Source organism: Bos javanicus, chromosome 10 (assembly GCF_032452875.1).
Source record: "Bos javanicus breed banteng chromosome 10, ARS-OSU_banteng_1.0, whole genome shotgun sequence".
NCBI classification, from domain to species: Eukaryota; Metazoa; Chordata; class Mammalia; order Artiodactyla; family Bovidae; genus Bos; species Bos javanicus.
In genome coordinates this window covers 73,394,961-73,410,673 of record NC_083877.1, presented here as the reverse complement: position 1 = coordinate 73,410,673, position 15,713 = coordinate 73,394,961, and the positions used below count along the sequence as shown (strand labels likewise).

The following is a 15,713-nucleotide window of genomic DNA, read 5'->3' as shown; positions in this document are numbered from 1 at the left end:
TGCTAGATAAAGTCAGGATGGCGTCACAGTCTTCTCCATTCCTAAAGGCTTCCATGAAAAGGGTCCTTCTGACCCTCCTCTCCAAGCACAAAAGACTATGGCTTTATGCATCACCCCAGCTCTGTTCTCTAAAACTTCCCATTATCTGCTTGCTCACATGTACAATTATATAACAGAGGAACCTTTAATTAAAGAGCTTCAAATGAATAAAAAAAAAAGTTTAAGAAGGCATATTGAAAAAAATTAAGGCTCTATCACCAAATTAGTCAACAATCAAAAATTACAACCAACTGGGTTCAAATCATCTTTTTTTCATTAAGAGAATACTAATAAGAGCAACGTCTTGCTGTTCAAAAACAACCTCTGCCTCTCTCTTTATAATTCACACCAGTACTTCTTGGCAAATCCTTTCTGGTCTCCCCAAATCTTTCATTCTTCATGGTACTCCAAACTTTCTCAATTCTCTGTTCCTGCAGGAAGCCCCCTCTTAAAGTTAAGGCTATTGGGTCTGTTTGCTTTCTGCTTCTCTTCTTCACAGTTATGAGTCCATTTCCACTTCCTTCCCTCAGGTTTCCAAGGAAAAAGTACCTTCTCCAGGCCAAAGGAATCTCTCCACCGGGCTCTTGGTCACTGACCCACCACCTCCTCCACAGAAGGGACCTCATAGCCTCTTTTCTACACAAAATCTCTTTCTAATGGCTCCTTACCCCAAACCTAAATATATACTCTAATTTTCTCCAATCCCTAAAACTTTTAAATGATTCCCCTCTCCCCAAAAGATAAAACACAAATTCCCTCTATTATGCAAAGTTTTTTTCCTATCTTTATTTTTATACATGACCTTCTCCCACTTCTTTCCTGCTCAGCTGCTAGAGGGCAAAGATCTTAATTCTTGTCATACTTCACTGCTGCTGCTGCAAAGATCTTAATTCTTGTCATACTTCACTAGACATCTGCAAAGGATACCTTTCCAACCCCAGTCCCAGCTCAGACAAGGTCTCTGCTGTCCAACAGGCAATGCTACAGAACCTTAGCTCCACTGCTTCCTAACTTAATGTCTCCATGCCTCAGTTTCCTTAGCTTTTAACCAGGGATAAAACATCTTCTGTTTAAAAAAAAAAAAAAAGAAAGAAAAAAATTAAATAAAATTTGTTTAAAGCACCTGTTTTGCAGGGATGTCTTTGAGGAGTAAAATATTCATAATATACAGAAAACATCTTGTATAGCTCCTGCACTACACCACAGTCCAGTCTTTAGATACTTAGTAAATAATTTCCTTCTGTGTAATTCTTAACATTCTGGGTAGATGAACACCTTTGTCAATCTGAGGATAGACTACCTCATCCTCACCAAGTGTCCATACATATGAAAAATTTATATACAATTTAGAGGGGGAAAAGGATCCATGGACCTTCTCAAGACTATTCATGGACCCCTGATTAACAATTCTTGCTCAAAACTGAAGTCGGTATACAGAGCAGACCCAGAGTGCTTTGAAAAATCAATCAACCTGACAGCTGAAGCTATGAGCACATGGTGGCATCTAGGACACAGAGAAACAGTTGAGCAAATCACAGATCTGATCCCCTTTCCACTCCTTATGTAGGAAAAGACTGAACAGGGATGAGGGGGGAAGTAGTAACATTTACTAAGCATCTACTATGTGCCATAGGCCACACTCAGCACTCTTCAGGAATAATCTAGTCTCAACTCTTACAAGTGGATGAAATAAGGGTTGCAATCATATTAAAGAGGAGGAAACTAAGGCTCAAAGGAATGAAAAAACACAACAAGGCCCCCACCTGCTCACACTAACTCCACACATTTTCTATGTACATAGGAATCTATTCTTTAGAAATAAGGAACGGATCACTAATTAGAAGGCTGCAACCCTTTAGTGGGGTTTTGTTTTAACCTCGGGGCAACTTTCCCACTCAGGTAAAACTCTCTGTAACTATTTATCAATGCAAAAGATTTTCCTGAATACTGCACATCTCAAAATACTGAAATACATTAGATTGAAAAGCTGTTTTTTTAAGACTCTAACTCTTATCCATTATTCTTGACTTCAAATTTTTGTTTTATCAAAATAAACTTTTCAATAGTGGGTTTTTACTCAAGCATTGTTAAAAAGGAATTTAGGAAATGAACATATATATTCATGTTAAAACATATATATATTCATGTTAAAACATATATATTGTTTTAAAAAAATAAAGTCACTAAATTCTTGTTTTTTAATAGTGGGCTTTTACTCAAGCGTTGTAAAAAGGAACTTAGGAAATGAACATACATTGTTAAAAAAAAATAAAGTCACTAAATTCTTGTTTCATAATATATCTAAAGTCAAATACAAATGGTACTTTCAGTATTTGAATCCCAGTATCCCTAGTCCAAGTCCAGTCTTTTACATCTATTTCTCACTCTTTCAAAATTTATTCCAGAAATTTTGATATATTTAGGGTATAGTATTCCTGACACTTGAGAGAAGGTAACAGCATTCTATGATTAGAAAAATTTTCAGTATCCAGTAGATGAAGGTATAAACTCAATATATAGTTAACAACAAAACAGTTTTTAAAAAATTTTAAGAACATAAAAGCAAATTTACCTCTAATACATCAGAAGTGATAAGTTTCAATACACGATCATTTGGGTCCTTAAATTCTTCAGTAATTTCAGCTCGTTGCATTTTTTTCTTCATTCTGTATGACAGCTAAATAATAATGTCTTTTAAAATAGATGTTTTAAAAGATATATTTTAAGTACTGAAATAAGTAAGTAAGCCAATAATAAAAATCATCTATAAGTAAATATGAACCAAAAAAAAAACCCCAGCTCTAAGTATGTACTTACTAAATAAGTACATATTTAGTAAGTACATACTTACTCTGGAAAAAATATTTTTCAAAGACTGTTAAACAACTTTTGAAATAACCCTTAAGATGCCAGGCCACATGCTTACAAATTCAGAGAAGTTACATGGTTTGCCAACTGACAGAACTAGAATCTTTTGATTAAAATGCTCTTTCAGTCTAGCATCTGAAAGTATCACAAGACTGAAGAAATATATATTAATGGAAGTTTCAACTTTTCTCTAACTGGAATTAAAATCCCTTAGTTCTCTTTCAGTAGCCTCTTTGATGTCTGAATACAGGCATAAGCAAAGCAGATACACAACTAACTTCTTCTTCTAACCATCTACTTAATGGACAACATTCAGAAACACTGCATTATTAGGAGAGACTGAATTTTGCTTTCAAAAAAAAGTAAGCAGAAGGCATTTTTTCCTCTTTTCTTTTTTTGGCCATGATACACAGCTTGTAGGATCTTAGTTTCCTGACCAGGGAATGAACCCAGGCCCTCAGCAGTGATAGGAGTCCTAACCACTGGATCACCAGGGAATTCCCAATATTTTTTTCCTACTTTAAGAAATCTTTTTTCTTTTCTTTTTTTGGCCATACCACATAGCATGTCGAGATCTTGGTTCCCTGACCAAGACCTGGGATTGAACACATGGCCCCTGAATTGGAAGCACAGAGTCTTAACCACTGGACCACCAGGGAAGTCCAAGAAGCCTTTTCTCAAGTATTGGAAATTATATAATACTCTTTCCACTTTCTGGAGACTGAGGAACTTTACGGACAATGAAACAGAATTTCTCATTTTGAAAACCAATCTCTTTCAGATAACATACCAATTTAGGCATTGCTGTAAAGTGAAATGCTCTGTCTAGTCGTAGCTTCCTAAATATATAAGCTGCATCAAAATGTTGTGCATTTATCAAATCTTGCTGAAATTTTAAAATTTCATCCCAATCCTTCAGGGCAACTCTAATCTACAAACAAGAGGAATAAAAAAATTGTTAATAAATGCAAATCTTTTTTCACAAATGTATTATAATTTTGAAACACTGGTATTTCTCTTTAAAATCAGTTGGCTATGAAAATATTGCACCTGTTTCATATTTCAGCTGGAGGAAAACAATTCACAAATATTACCTTTTGTTTTGGTTGACACAGTTGCATGTTATATAATCCATATAGCAGATACAAAGCACCAACTCTGATCTGGAAGGTATATGGAGGTAAAAAGTATCGCCAAGCCAAAGTCAAAGCTTCTTTTGTAAACGTGTTCTTTTCTAAATTTCTCATTCTACCACTAGAAAACAGAAAGAACCTATATTATGCCTGTGAAAAAAAAATAACAGAAGAGATTTATACTTGTTTAAATAGCAGCTGCTAGAAAGTGGACAGGCATTCCACACCTGATCCTTTCATGATTCAAGGATAAAGACCTAATTTTCTGCTGTGTTTCTTACAGTGAGGCCCTAGATACTCTTGACGCATCTTCCAAAAGCATCAACTTTACTGCTGAATTGGGAGCAAAAGGACCAGGGTTACAACTAACTACTGGTTTAAGAATTTTAAATATGTAATATATTAAAATAACCATGGTAATGTTACAGAATAAAATACAAAGATCAGGAGCATTTTGACAAAATAAATTGAACTAAAGGGTATTATGCTAAGTGAAATAAGTCAGACAAAGATAAGTTCTGCATAATCTCACTTATGTGTGGAATCTAAAAAACCAAGAAACAAAACTGAAACATATAAACAGAGAGCAGGGTGATGGATGTCAGAGGGGAAGAGGATAGATGGATGGGCAAAATAGGTGAAGGGGATTAAAAGATACAAACTTCCAGTTATAAAACAAGTAAGTCACTGGATATAATATACAGCATAAGGAATAAAGCCAATAAAAATAATACTTCAATAATTTTGTATAGTGCCAGATGGTCACTGAACTTGTGGTTGATCACTTGTAATGCATTTGACTGTGGAATCACTACACTGCAAATGCTGTAACTCAACTATCAGTCAGTCAGTTCAGTCACTCAGTCATGTCCGATTCTTGTGACCCCATGGACTGCAGCATGTCAGGCTTCCCTGTCCATCACCAACTCCCAGAGCTTGCTCAAGCTCATGTCCATCGAGTTGGTGATGCCACTCAACCATCTCATCCTCTGTTGTCCCCTTCTCTTCCTGCCTTCAATCTTTCCCAGCATCAGGGTCTTTCCCAATTAGTCAGTTCTTTGCATCAGGTGGCCAAAGTACTGGAGTTTCAGCTTCAGCATCAGTCCTTCCAATGAACATTCAGGACTGATTTCCTTTAGGATGGACTGGTTGAACCACCTTGCAGTCCAAGGGACTCTCAAGTCTTCTCCAACACCACAGTTCAAAGGCATCAATTCAACTCAACTATACTTCAATTAAAAAATATATGTGCATATTAATATATAATAGAGTTTTTCCCCAGTAGCCTCAGGGGGTCCTAATCTGTTCTGGAGACATTTGGGTGAAAAAGTTGGAGAACCACAGCAAAATGTAACCCTCCTCCTCCTCCCAATTCTGCAGGGAAAAAGTTCACCAATGTAAACAGCAGGGTAACAAAGGAGACTCCACTATATTCCAAAGCCTGGGCTCTCTAAGTAATGAATATACTACAAAAAAGATCTTCATGACCCAGATAATCATGATGGTGTGATCACTGACCTAGAGCCAGACATCCTGGAATGTGAAGTCAAGTGGGCCTTAGAAAGCATCTCTACGAACAAAGCTAGTGGAGGTGATAGAATTCCAGTGGAGCTATTTCAAATCCTGAAAGATGATGCTGTGAAAGTGCTGTACTCAATATGCCAGCAAATTTGGAAAGCTCAGCAGTGGCCACAGGACTGGAAAAGGTCAGTTTTCATTCCAATCCCAAAGAAAGGCAATGCCAAAGAATGCTCAAACTACCGCACAATTGCACTCATCTCACACGCTAGTAAAGTGATGCTCAAAATTCTCCAAGCCAGGCTTCAGCAATACGTGAACCGTGAACTTCCTGATGTTCAAGCTGGTTTTAGAAAAGGCAGAGGAACCAGAGATCAAATTGCCAACATCCGCTGGATCATTGAAAAAGCAAGAGAGTTCCAGAAAAACATCTATTTCTGCTTTATTGACTATGCCAAAGCCTTTGACTGTGTGGATCACAATAAACTGTGGAAAATTCTGAAAGAGATGGGAATACCAGACCACCTGATCTGCCTCTTGAGAAATCTGTATGCAGGTCAGGAAGCAACAGTTAGAACTGGACATGGAACAACAGACTGGTTCCAAATCGGAAAAGTAGTACGTCAAGGCTGTATATTATCACCCTGCTTATTTAACTTATATGCAGAGAACATCATGAGAAACATTGGACTGGAAGAAGCACAAGCTGGAATCAAGATTGCTGGGAGAAATATCAATAACCTCAGATATGCAGATGACACCACCCTTATGGCAGAAAGTGAAGAGAAACTAAAAAGCCTCTTGATGAAAGTGAAAGTGGAGAGTGAAAAAGCTGGCTTAAAGCTCAACATTCAGAAAACAAAGATCATGGCCTCCAGTCCCATCACTTCATGGGAAATAGATGGGGAAACAGTGGAAACAGTGTCAGACTTTATTTTGGGGGGCTCCAAAATCACTGCAGATGGTGACTGTAGCCATAAGACACTTACTCCTTGGAAGGGAAGTTATGACCAACCTAGATAGCATATTCAAAAGCAGAGACATTACTTTGTCAACAAAGGTCCATCTAGTCAAGGCTATGGTTTTTCCTGTGGTCATGTATGGATGTGAGAGTTGGACTGTGAAGAAGGCTGAGCACTGAAGAATTGATGCTTTTGAACTGTGGTGTTGGAAAAGACTCTTGAGAGTCCCTTGGACTGCAAGGAGATCCAACCAGTCCATTCTGAAGGAGATCAGCCCTGGGAGTTCTTTGGAAGGAATGATGCTGAAGCTGAAACTCCAGTACTTTGGCTACCTCATGCAAAGAGTTGACTCACTGGAAAAGACTCTGATGCTGGGAGGGATTGGGGGCAGGAGGAGAAGGGGACAACAGAGGATGAGATGGCTGGATGGCATCACTGACTCGATGGACGTGAGTCTGAGTGAACTCCGGGAGTTGGTGATGGACAGGGAGGCCTGGCGTGCTGCGATTCATGAGGTCGCGAAGAGTCGGACACAACTGAGCGACTGAACTAAACAAGAATGAAAACTACCTATTACAGTACTGGCAACCAAAGCAATTTCTAAAGAAAATCCACCACTCCTTAAATAATCTCTACTTGTTTTCTCATTTTAGTTTCTTCTTCATTAAATTAGAAGTTGGGGCAACCATAGCAAAATTTTTCTAAACCACCACTTTTCCCAAGAGGGCTACAGTGAAAAAGATCACGGGTTTCAGAAACAGTCAGACAAACTGGTTTCAATACCTGCTGTACCACCTACCAGTTGTGTGATCATGGAAAAATTACTTAACCTTTTAAAATCTCAATTTCCTCATCTATAAAACAAGGATAATTACTGATCTCAGAGTTGTTCTTTGGATTACATACAGCTATAAATGCATTACATTTAGTACCCGTAAAAAAAAAAAAAAAGAGTTCCTCTCCTTTCATTAATTGTACAACAAACGGTTCTCCATTCTCCATCCCCTGCAATGGACAAACTACACAGGTAGTTATTTTACAGCAACAAGGAGAAAAAAAGAGAATGTTCACATTTTATTCAGCAGAACATAAGAGTTATAGTCACAAAGACTCATTCATTTTATTAATTTAGCCTTTTAAATATTTTAAGTATTATAATGGGATACTAGATCCATCCAGTCATTGTCCTCACAGAGCTAAGTCTAGTGGAAAGAAAATTTAAAATAATAATAAGGAATATTTCTTGAGCACTTAAGAGTGCAGTTATTACCACAGTCAGTAGAGGACTCTGACCACAATCAGGGAGTGGGGCTCCATAATCCATGCTTCTCACCACTACACTATACTGCCTTCTGAACTACACAGTTAAAATGTGATTAAGTCAAGAGATAAAATAAGCACAAAGTGCTACAATAAAAAGAGCATGAACACTTTATTTAGTCCAGAAGGGCTAAGGAATGTTTCCCTGAGGAACTGTCACAAGAGCTTAACCCTGAATGAAGAATAAGGTAGCCAGGCAAAGGCAGTTGGGGTAAAGGTCCAGACTGAGGAAACGCAGGTAGAGAGCCATGGAGTGGGCTGGTAGATAAAGCTGCAACGCTGGGCAAAGGCCAGCCACGAAGGGTGTTGCCAACCTTGTTAGGGAATTTGAGCTGTAATCAGAGGCAACGGAAACCATTAAGGGTGGTATGATAGGCCGTGACATGATCAAATCTGCACTTTACAAGTTCAGCGGTTGTATGAAAAATGAATTCAATCATGCAGGGTTTTGTCTTTGCTTGTGTGTTTGTTTTCAAACATGGAGTTCTAAGAAAACAAGACTAGAGGGAGGGCACGCGACGGTGATCTCGATCAGGGTAGTGGATGGAGGTAGAAGAGTTCAGAAGGGCGGCCAGGTAGGGGTATACGTTATCTGGGAGGAGGCCCCAAAATGGATAGATGAAACCCAAGCCAACGAAATCGGCCAGGGAAAACGCGTAGCCAAGCATAGATGACGGCCCAGAAGAGACGAAGGCAGTGTTCAGACTGCCACTTTCCTCAGCCCTTCCCAGGTGCCGCAAAGAGAAAGGGAAGGAAGAAACTTGTTACACCGCCCCTGAGCACAGAGATAGGCGGCATAAGAAACACCCACCAGAAGATGGTTCCGAACTTCATACTTCTCCAGAGCTCAGCGAAGTCCTCGAAGCGCACGCTATCCATCTCCTGGAAGCGGCTGAGCAGTGCCTCGCAGTCGTCCTTCAAACCTGAAGGAGTCCCCATGTCTGCAAAGCAAGCACGCCACGCTCAGGGTAGCTGCCGGTGGTAGCCGAGGAAACGAGGCTCTGAGCCCCACCTCCTACGACCTGACGCACACGCCCTCCGTGACGCGTTTCCGGCCGTTTCAACTCCACCTCCAGCTGGATCTACCCAAGCTTTCGCGATGTGTTCTGCGCCTGCGTAACCGTTTGCCTCAGGAGCCCAGATCTCTAGGGGAAGTAACGTGGGCGTGATTAATTTCAGTAAATAAGTTTACTTCTCAGGGGACCTGTGAGCCAAAGAAGGAATTTAGGTCTGTATTATACCTTCTACCAATCATTATTACACTTACCATCTCTCCCCTTTAAAGTGATCCTAGGGGAGAAGGAAATCGCAACCCACTCCGGTATTCTTGCCTGAAGAATCCCATGGACAGAAGAGCCTGGCAGGCTGCAGTCTATGGGGGTCGCAAGAGTCGGACACGACTGAGTGACTAAGCGCCGTGCAGACTCTTGCATAAAATAAATAAATAAAGTGATCCTAGGGTGAGAAGTCAACTTTTACACCTAAAAAGGAACATCTCCCAACCTCAACCACTGCCACGTAGAAATAGGATCCAAAGAGGGTTTACTGAGAAGTAGACTGGACTTCAGAGGCGGGCATGGCAACCCACTCCAGTATTCTTGCCTGGAGAAGCCCATGGACTGAGGAGCCTGGCGGGCTATAATCCATAGGGTCGCAGAGTCAGACATGACTGAAGTGACTGAGCACAAACCCACGCAAACTGGACTTACTCTCTTGTAGGCTATAATACCCGTGCTTAATGTGTGGCTCTCTGGTTGTAGCCTTAACACCCTTCACTCTTGAGAAGCTCTTGTAAATATACCCACTACCACCACCACCACCACCACAGTCTAGCACATTACTTAGCAAAAAGTACTGTATCTGATTTTGTTGTGTTCTGTCGCTAAGTCGTGTCTTTTTTTTTTTTTTTTTTTTTTGACCCCGTGGACTGTATTACTGCCAGGTTTCCCTGTCCTTTATTATCTCCCAGAGTTTGCTGAAGCTCATGTCCATTGAGTTGGTGATGCCATCCAACCATCTCATCCTCTGTCGGCCCGCCCCCCACTTCCCCGCTTCTCCTCCATCTTTTCCAGCATCAGGATCTTTTCCAATGAGTCAGCTGTTGGGAGTCTGGTGGCCAAAGTATTGGAGCTTCAGCTTCAGCATCAGGCCTTCCAATGAGTATTCAAGAGTTTATTTCTTTTAGGATTAACTGGTTTGATCTCCTTGGTGTCCAAGGGACTCTCTAGAGTCTTCTCCAGCACCATGGCTGAATCTGTCTTCTTTGTACATTCCACCTTCTAGCATCTCTCAGGAACTGGCTATCAAGTAATATTTTCTATCTTTCACTATTTCTGTGATTGCAAGTCATGCTATTCTTATGCTTTTGGAGAGTTATCCTAAAAGTATAAGGGCTCTCTGTAACTTTCCTTATCATTCTTTTTTTTTTAAAAAAAGTTATGTAATACACATTATAGAAAAACTTATGTAACATGTCTGAATAAGACGCATAGCAGGTATATGAATACCTGTGTACCTTCTACATGTATAGGAACTGGAACGTGACCAACACCTTTCCTCCTCTATTCTCCTGCCTCTGCCATTACTTTAATAACAACTACCTTATTTTGTTTCTCATTCTCTTGTAAATATTTTATCACGTGTTCAGATCTCTAAACAATATATTGTTTACTTGTGGTTGATTTTGAGCTTTATAATGGTGTTGCAATTTCTAATACATAGTCTTTGAATTGCTTTTTAAGCTTAATAGTGTTTCTGAGATTCATTTATATTATTTCTCATAGCTGTAATTCATTTATTTTCATTATTTCCTAATATTCCACTGTGTGAATATAGTTTATTATTTCCTCATGAAAATTTAGGTGGGTTCCAGATATTGCTGTTATAAACCATGTTTTATGAACACTTTTTCCTGTCTTTTTGGAGGATTGCCAGATAAAATACACGAGACCAAATTAAATTTGAATTTGAGGCCAACTAAAAGAATTATTCATTGTTCATCTTAAATACAGTTTCACTGGGTACCCCTTATTTTTGTTGGTTTAATATGGATTTCTACTTATATGTTGCAGGAGTGTGGAGTATATATATCTGAGAGGAATTATTAGATGATAAAGAGTGCAAATGTAAAACTTATCAAGATTTATACTTTACTATCAGTGAATCAGTTCAGTTCAGTTCAGTCGCCCAGTCATGTCTGACTCTTTGTGACCCCATGAATCGCAGCACGCCGGGCCTCCCTGTCCATCACCAACTCCTGGAGTTCACTCAGACTCATGTCCATCAAGTCAGTGATGCCATCCAGCCATCTCATCCTCTGTCATCCCCTTCTCCTCCTGCCCCCAATCCCTCCCAGCATCAGAGTCTTTTCCAATGAGTCAACTCTTCACATGAGGTGGCCAAAGTACTGGAGTTTCAGCTTTAGCATCATTCCTTCCAAAGAAATCCCAGGGCTGATCTCCTTCAGAATGGACTGGTTGGATCTCCTTGCAGTCCAAGGGACTCTCAAGAGTCTTCTCCAACACCACAGTTCAAAAGCATCAATTCTTCGGCGCTCAGCCTTCTTCACAGTCCAACTCTCACGTCCATACATGACCACTGGAAAAACCATAACCTTGACTAGACGGACCTTTGTTGGTAAAGTAATGTCTCTGCTTTTCAATAATAAGCATTCTCATTTCAGCCAAATCACCTCAGAAACTTGGTATCTAGTTCTGGTCTTAAAGTGCATTTTCCTCACAAAGCCAAAGGAGCAATGGAACTCTCTGGAGCCTCTTTTAACAAGGGCACAAATCCCATTAAGGTCTCATCCTGAAAACCTAATCACCTCCCAAAGTCCCCACCTCCTAATACTGAGCTATCATCTTGGAGGTTAGATTTCAACATATGAATTTTGAGGTGCCACAAACACACAAAACATAGCAAACACCTTGGACTCACTCAAGCCTCAGAAACTTTTCTTTGAATAGATAGATTTTACTGGAACAGCTAGAAAATGGCCCTGTTTCCCCCATTCTTCTGGTCATTTCTTCTCTGGTCTGTGTCACACGAGATCCTCTCCCACCCTCAATCATGTGTGTGTTGTCCTTGTGCAAGCAAAGTGGAAAGTTTTAGGAACAATCAAAGATGAATCAGATGGGAACCTTGCTCTGAAGGAACTCAGTCTAATAGGGGAGAAAAGACATACATAAATGATCACAGAAGGCTGAAAAATAATCAGAAGCAAGGGCTTAAGGTGATGTTCATAGGGCCGAAAAATATTAGCAGCTGAATTTGCCTAGAAAGAGGCAAACCACCTACCCAGGCTCTCCACGCTCCTCTCTAATTGGTGATTGTCTCTAATTTTATCTCAGTTAAGTTTTTGCTTTAAATAGTCTACCTGCAGGCTGGGCAGTCAGGCAAGTTTATAAAGGCTTACCCCAAAACTTGTCCAGTAGTCCTGTTCAAGTAATCATAAGCAGTTCTGTGTGGAAGCATTGAAAAAAATTTTTTTCAAAGAGCCAGTAATATTGTCCCGAAATATATGGAAAAGATCTCTGCATAAAATAGTGTTTCTTAATGTTTTAATATTCCAAAGATCCCTAAAGAATATTTGACTTGACAGTATTCTAGCCTACTTGTCAGGCTACATATGCAATTTTAAAAAATGCTTTCGTGATAAACATTAAAGCATATCACTCCCCCAGACCTCCAGTTTGCTCTCCTCTGTGAAAGAATCACCAGTTTACAGTGATTGAACATCCATAAGATGAAAAGGGTTGTAGCACTCTCCCTGAAGGGCACTTCTCTAATTAAACACACACAGAGACTGAGGCTACACATCAGGTTTTATTAGGAAAAAATATTCACAACAACTCAGCCCCATTTTTTTACATGTCAAATAAGAGAATGTTTAATGTCCTACTTTTTAGGGAATTCTATTTGAGAAAACATAATGAATTTTCCTGAAGAAAACATAATATAAAACGTAGTCTGCTGCGGATATACAGAGGGTAATTTATTCTAAACAATACCTCGCCCCGCACTTTACAACAGACTGTGTAATCATAAACTAATTACAGATTCAATTTAAGGCTCCGAGCTTTTCCACTTTGCGTAAACTCACTACCCTTCTGTCCAAAAAGATTATCTTCTCCCAAAGGATTCTCAGGGTGCAGTCACACAACAAATTCAAAAAACAGGACAGGCAAAAAAAACCAAACCAACAATAAAAACCCACCTGGGGAAGCTAAAGTTTCTATTAATCAGGCATATCTCAAATGCTTAATTTAAAATAAACGAAGTCTCTGAGTGCCTTTAAGGCTAATATCTTGAAATAAAAACACAACTCTATTTTTGACCAGTTATTAGTAGATGAGTAATTTTTAAAAAATCTTACATAGCTACTCAATCTTTTAGGCAACCCCTCGGTATTTCTCTGGTGGATTTTCTCGGTATTTGGAGTGGAGGATCACACTCCAAAGCATCTATCTGCTTCAGAGTTCAGAAGACAGTTCTAACTAGAGCAACAATTCCTGTCTCAGTCCTTCAGATCTCTCGGCCACCTTCTACCCCTCTCCTTCCGCAACCCCAACATCCAAAGCGACCAAGTTTGAGGAAGGGCGGGCAGCAAAATCCGACGAGTCTCAGAAGACAACAAGCAACGCGGAGCCCTCGCGCCAAGCGCCTCCCCGCGATCACCCGCCCGCGCGCGTGCTTCCCAAGGCCGGGCGGGGCAGTGCCTCCACATGCTCTCCCACACGTAGGCGGGAGCCTGGGGCAGCGGCTCCACGCGCCGCTCCTGCTGCCTCGCGCTGGCCCCCAGTCCCGGGGAGGGGCCAGGGCTGCGGTGCTGCGCCCCAGCACGTACTGGGGCGTGGCCTGCAGGGCGGTGGGCGGGGTTTGGGGAAGTTTCTTTGGGCGGCTCACGTTTCACATCCTTATCATGTAGGCACTAGGGCGCTAGAAACAGAAGGGGTAGCCGGTCCCTTCCGCATCCTAGCTATTTTCCCCGCTGAGGGTCTGATCACTGCCGCTCTCAGGCACCTGTCTTTCCTCTCCGTCCGGGAATGGAGCCAAGAAAAGGGAATAAAAGAAATTAAATAGTACAAGGAGATCGGGTGTCTGAGCAGCGTCTTGGATAAAACCGTCCACTACAGGTAAGAATAAAAATTATGTCCAAACCTCGGAAAGGTGTGAACACAACAAAGCTCCAGAAGGTGTTCATAGGAGGTAGTGGTAAAGTGTGGCTTTTGTCTTACAAGGAGACTATTTTATTTCAGATCCTACAGATTGAACTAATTGTCTGTAAAATGATCTGGGACAACAGGTTCAGCGCTATTTAAAGGGATGAAATACGAGCGAAGTGGTTAGTAACAGACTTAAAAAAACACCCGAGTAACATTTTTTTCTTTACACTTTTGTTGGTTTTAGCTAACATGTTTGCAAAGGTTTTATTTAATCAAACCCCGTTAAATTTTTTTTTTGTATTCGTTGCAACTTGTTTTTGACGTTGCTACATTAGAAATGTGAATTTTAGAATGCTTAGGTTTCAGCAAACCCTGTAACTTTAAGTTCTTTTTTTTTTTTTTGTATTTTAAAGATTGTAAGGAGAAATCCAAATTTAGAAATGGTAGTTGTGAGGTTAACACAAGCTTAAAGAAAATAAATGTGTCTAGCATGCCTTTAAATCAAATAGCGCTGACAAAACCATACCATATATTCATGTGGCCTTTTATAGTCTATCACTGTGCTTTTCATAAACCACCTCATTTACCTGTGAGTTAATGTCACCATAAGCAGACACCTGAATCTCTAGTTCAAACTCAAAACTCACTAAATAGCACCAGAACACTTTTATTCATTTCCATTTGTCTTGCCATTCCTCTTACAGAACATCCCCTCGATGTCCTCTGTGATTGCATTACCACCCTCAGTTCCCTACATCCCTATTGCTTTCTATTGATATTTGCCATTTAAACAGTTAATTGGGAGAGGAGTAGGGTTTTACTGGACTGGCTAGCACTCCACCAGCTCAGAGGCTCTGAATCTTAGGCTACCTCTCCAAGACTTTTGTCATCTACAAAATGAGATACAGGTCCTAATTCATAGGGTTTTTTGGAAGATTGTGAGATAACATGCAAAAAGCTTAGCACAGAGTACTAACAGACATTAGGTTCATTTTAACTTTTAATCTAAAACTTGTACGCAGCAGTGGTAGAATCTCTGTGGAACTCTTTCAGTTTCAAAGTGAACAGTGAAACTTAGAACAAGTGAACAAAATACACCAAACTCCTTTGCCATACTTTCTTCAGATGTGAAAATAACACTATGGTCGTTCAGTCACGACAGCATCAGAGAAGGGGAAACTATAGCCATGCATAAGGAAGGGAGACATTACAGGTCTATCTATGGTTGCTGGGGTAGGGCTGTATTTGGATGAAGACATTATAAAGCCATTTGTGATGGTCTCAAAGAGGCTGGTACACTGCTGGAGGAAGGACTGGTTCTGCTATTTAAAACAGCTTCAAGCACTCCAGGGGGCTTGTTTTCTGAATGAGAGGGGTGGATACTTGTTTTCTTCCAGCTGCACTGTCCTTTAAAGTGGCTTTCTCATCTAAACCCTTGCTCCCAAAAGTCATTTTCCTACTCTTGGTCATTACAGATCTGACCGTTACTAATACTTGAAAATGATAAACTTCTAGATTTCAGCTTAATTTGCTACCAAAATGAGAATTTTTTAATTTCAACTGGGAATATTAAGCAACTACTTTATTCTAAAATACCACCTCCAGTACTATCTGTAATTAAATTCAGAAGCACTTTGGATCATAGTATTTACAGTGAAATATGAGTCTTAGTAAACATTTGTTCCCAAACTTTCATGTAATTGTAA

At 40.1% G+C, this 15,713-nt stretch overlaps 1 protein-coding gene and 1 long non-coding RNA gene across 2 annotated transcripts in view; one reads left to right on the top strand and one right to left on the bottom strand.

The window, feature by feature from the left end:
* SNAPC1 (small nuclear RNA activating complex polypeptide 1) overlaps positions 1 to 11,214 on the bottom strand; it is a 32,037-nt gene extending 20,823 nt beyond the window's left edge. Inside the window, exons 1-4 of the mRNA XM_061429073.1 lie at positions 8,652 to 11,214; positions 4,002 to 4,161; positions 3,698 to 3,838; positions 2,612 to 2,716 (exon numbers count right to left, since the gene is read on the bottom strand). Coding sequence (XP_061285057.1) covers positions 2,612 to 2,716; positions 3,698 to 3,838; positions 4,002 to 4,161; positions 8,652 to 8,779 — 534 coding nt within the window. The 5' untranslated portion in view covers positions 8,780 to 11,214. The remainder of the gene's footprint in view (positions 1 to 2,611; positions 2,717 to 3,697; positions 3,839 to 4,001; positions 4,162 to 8,651) is intronic.
* Positions 11,215 to 12,807: 1,593 nt separating this feature from the next.
* The window catches only part of LOC133254801 (uncharacterized), a 29,986-nt gene continuing 27,080 nt past the window's right edge, over positions 12,808 to 15,713 (top strand). Inside the window, exon 1 of the long non-coding RNA XR_009738770.1 lies at positions 12,808 to 13,977. This is a non-coding gene — a long non-coding RNA (uncharacterized LOC133254801). The remainder of the gene's footprint in view (positions 13,978 to 15,713) is intronic.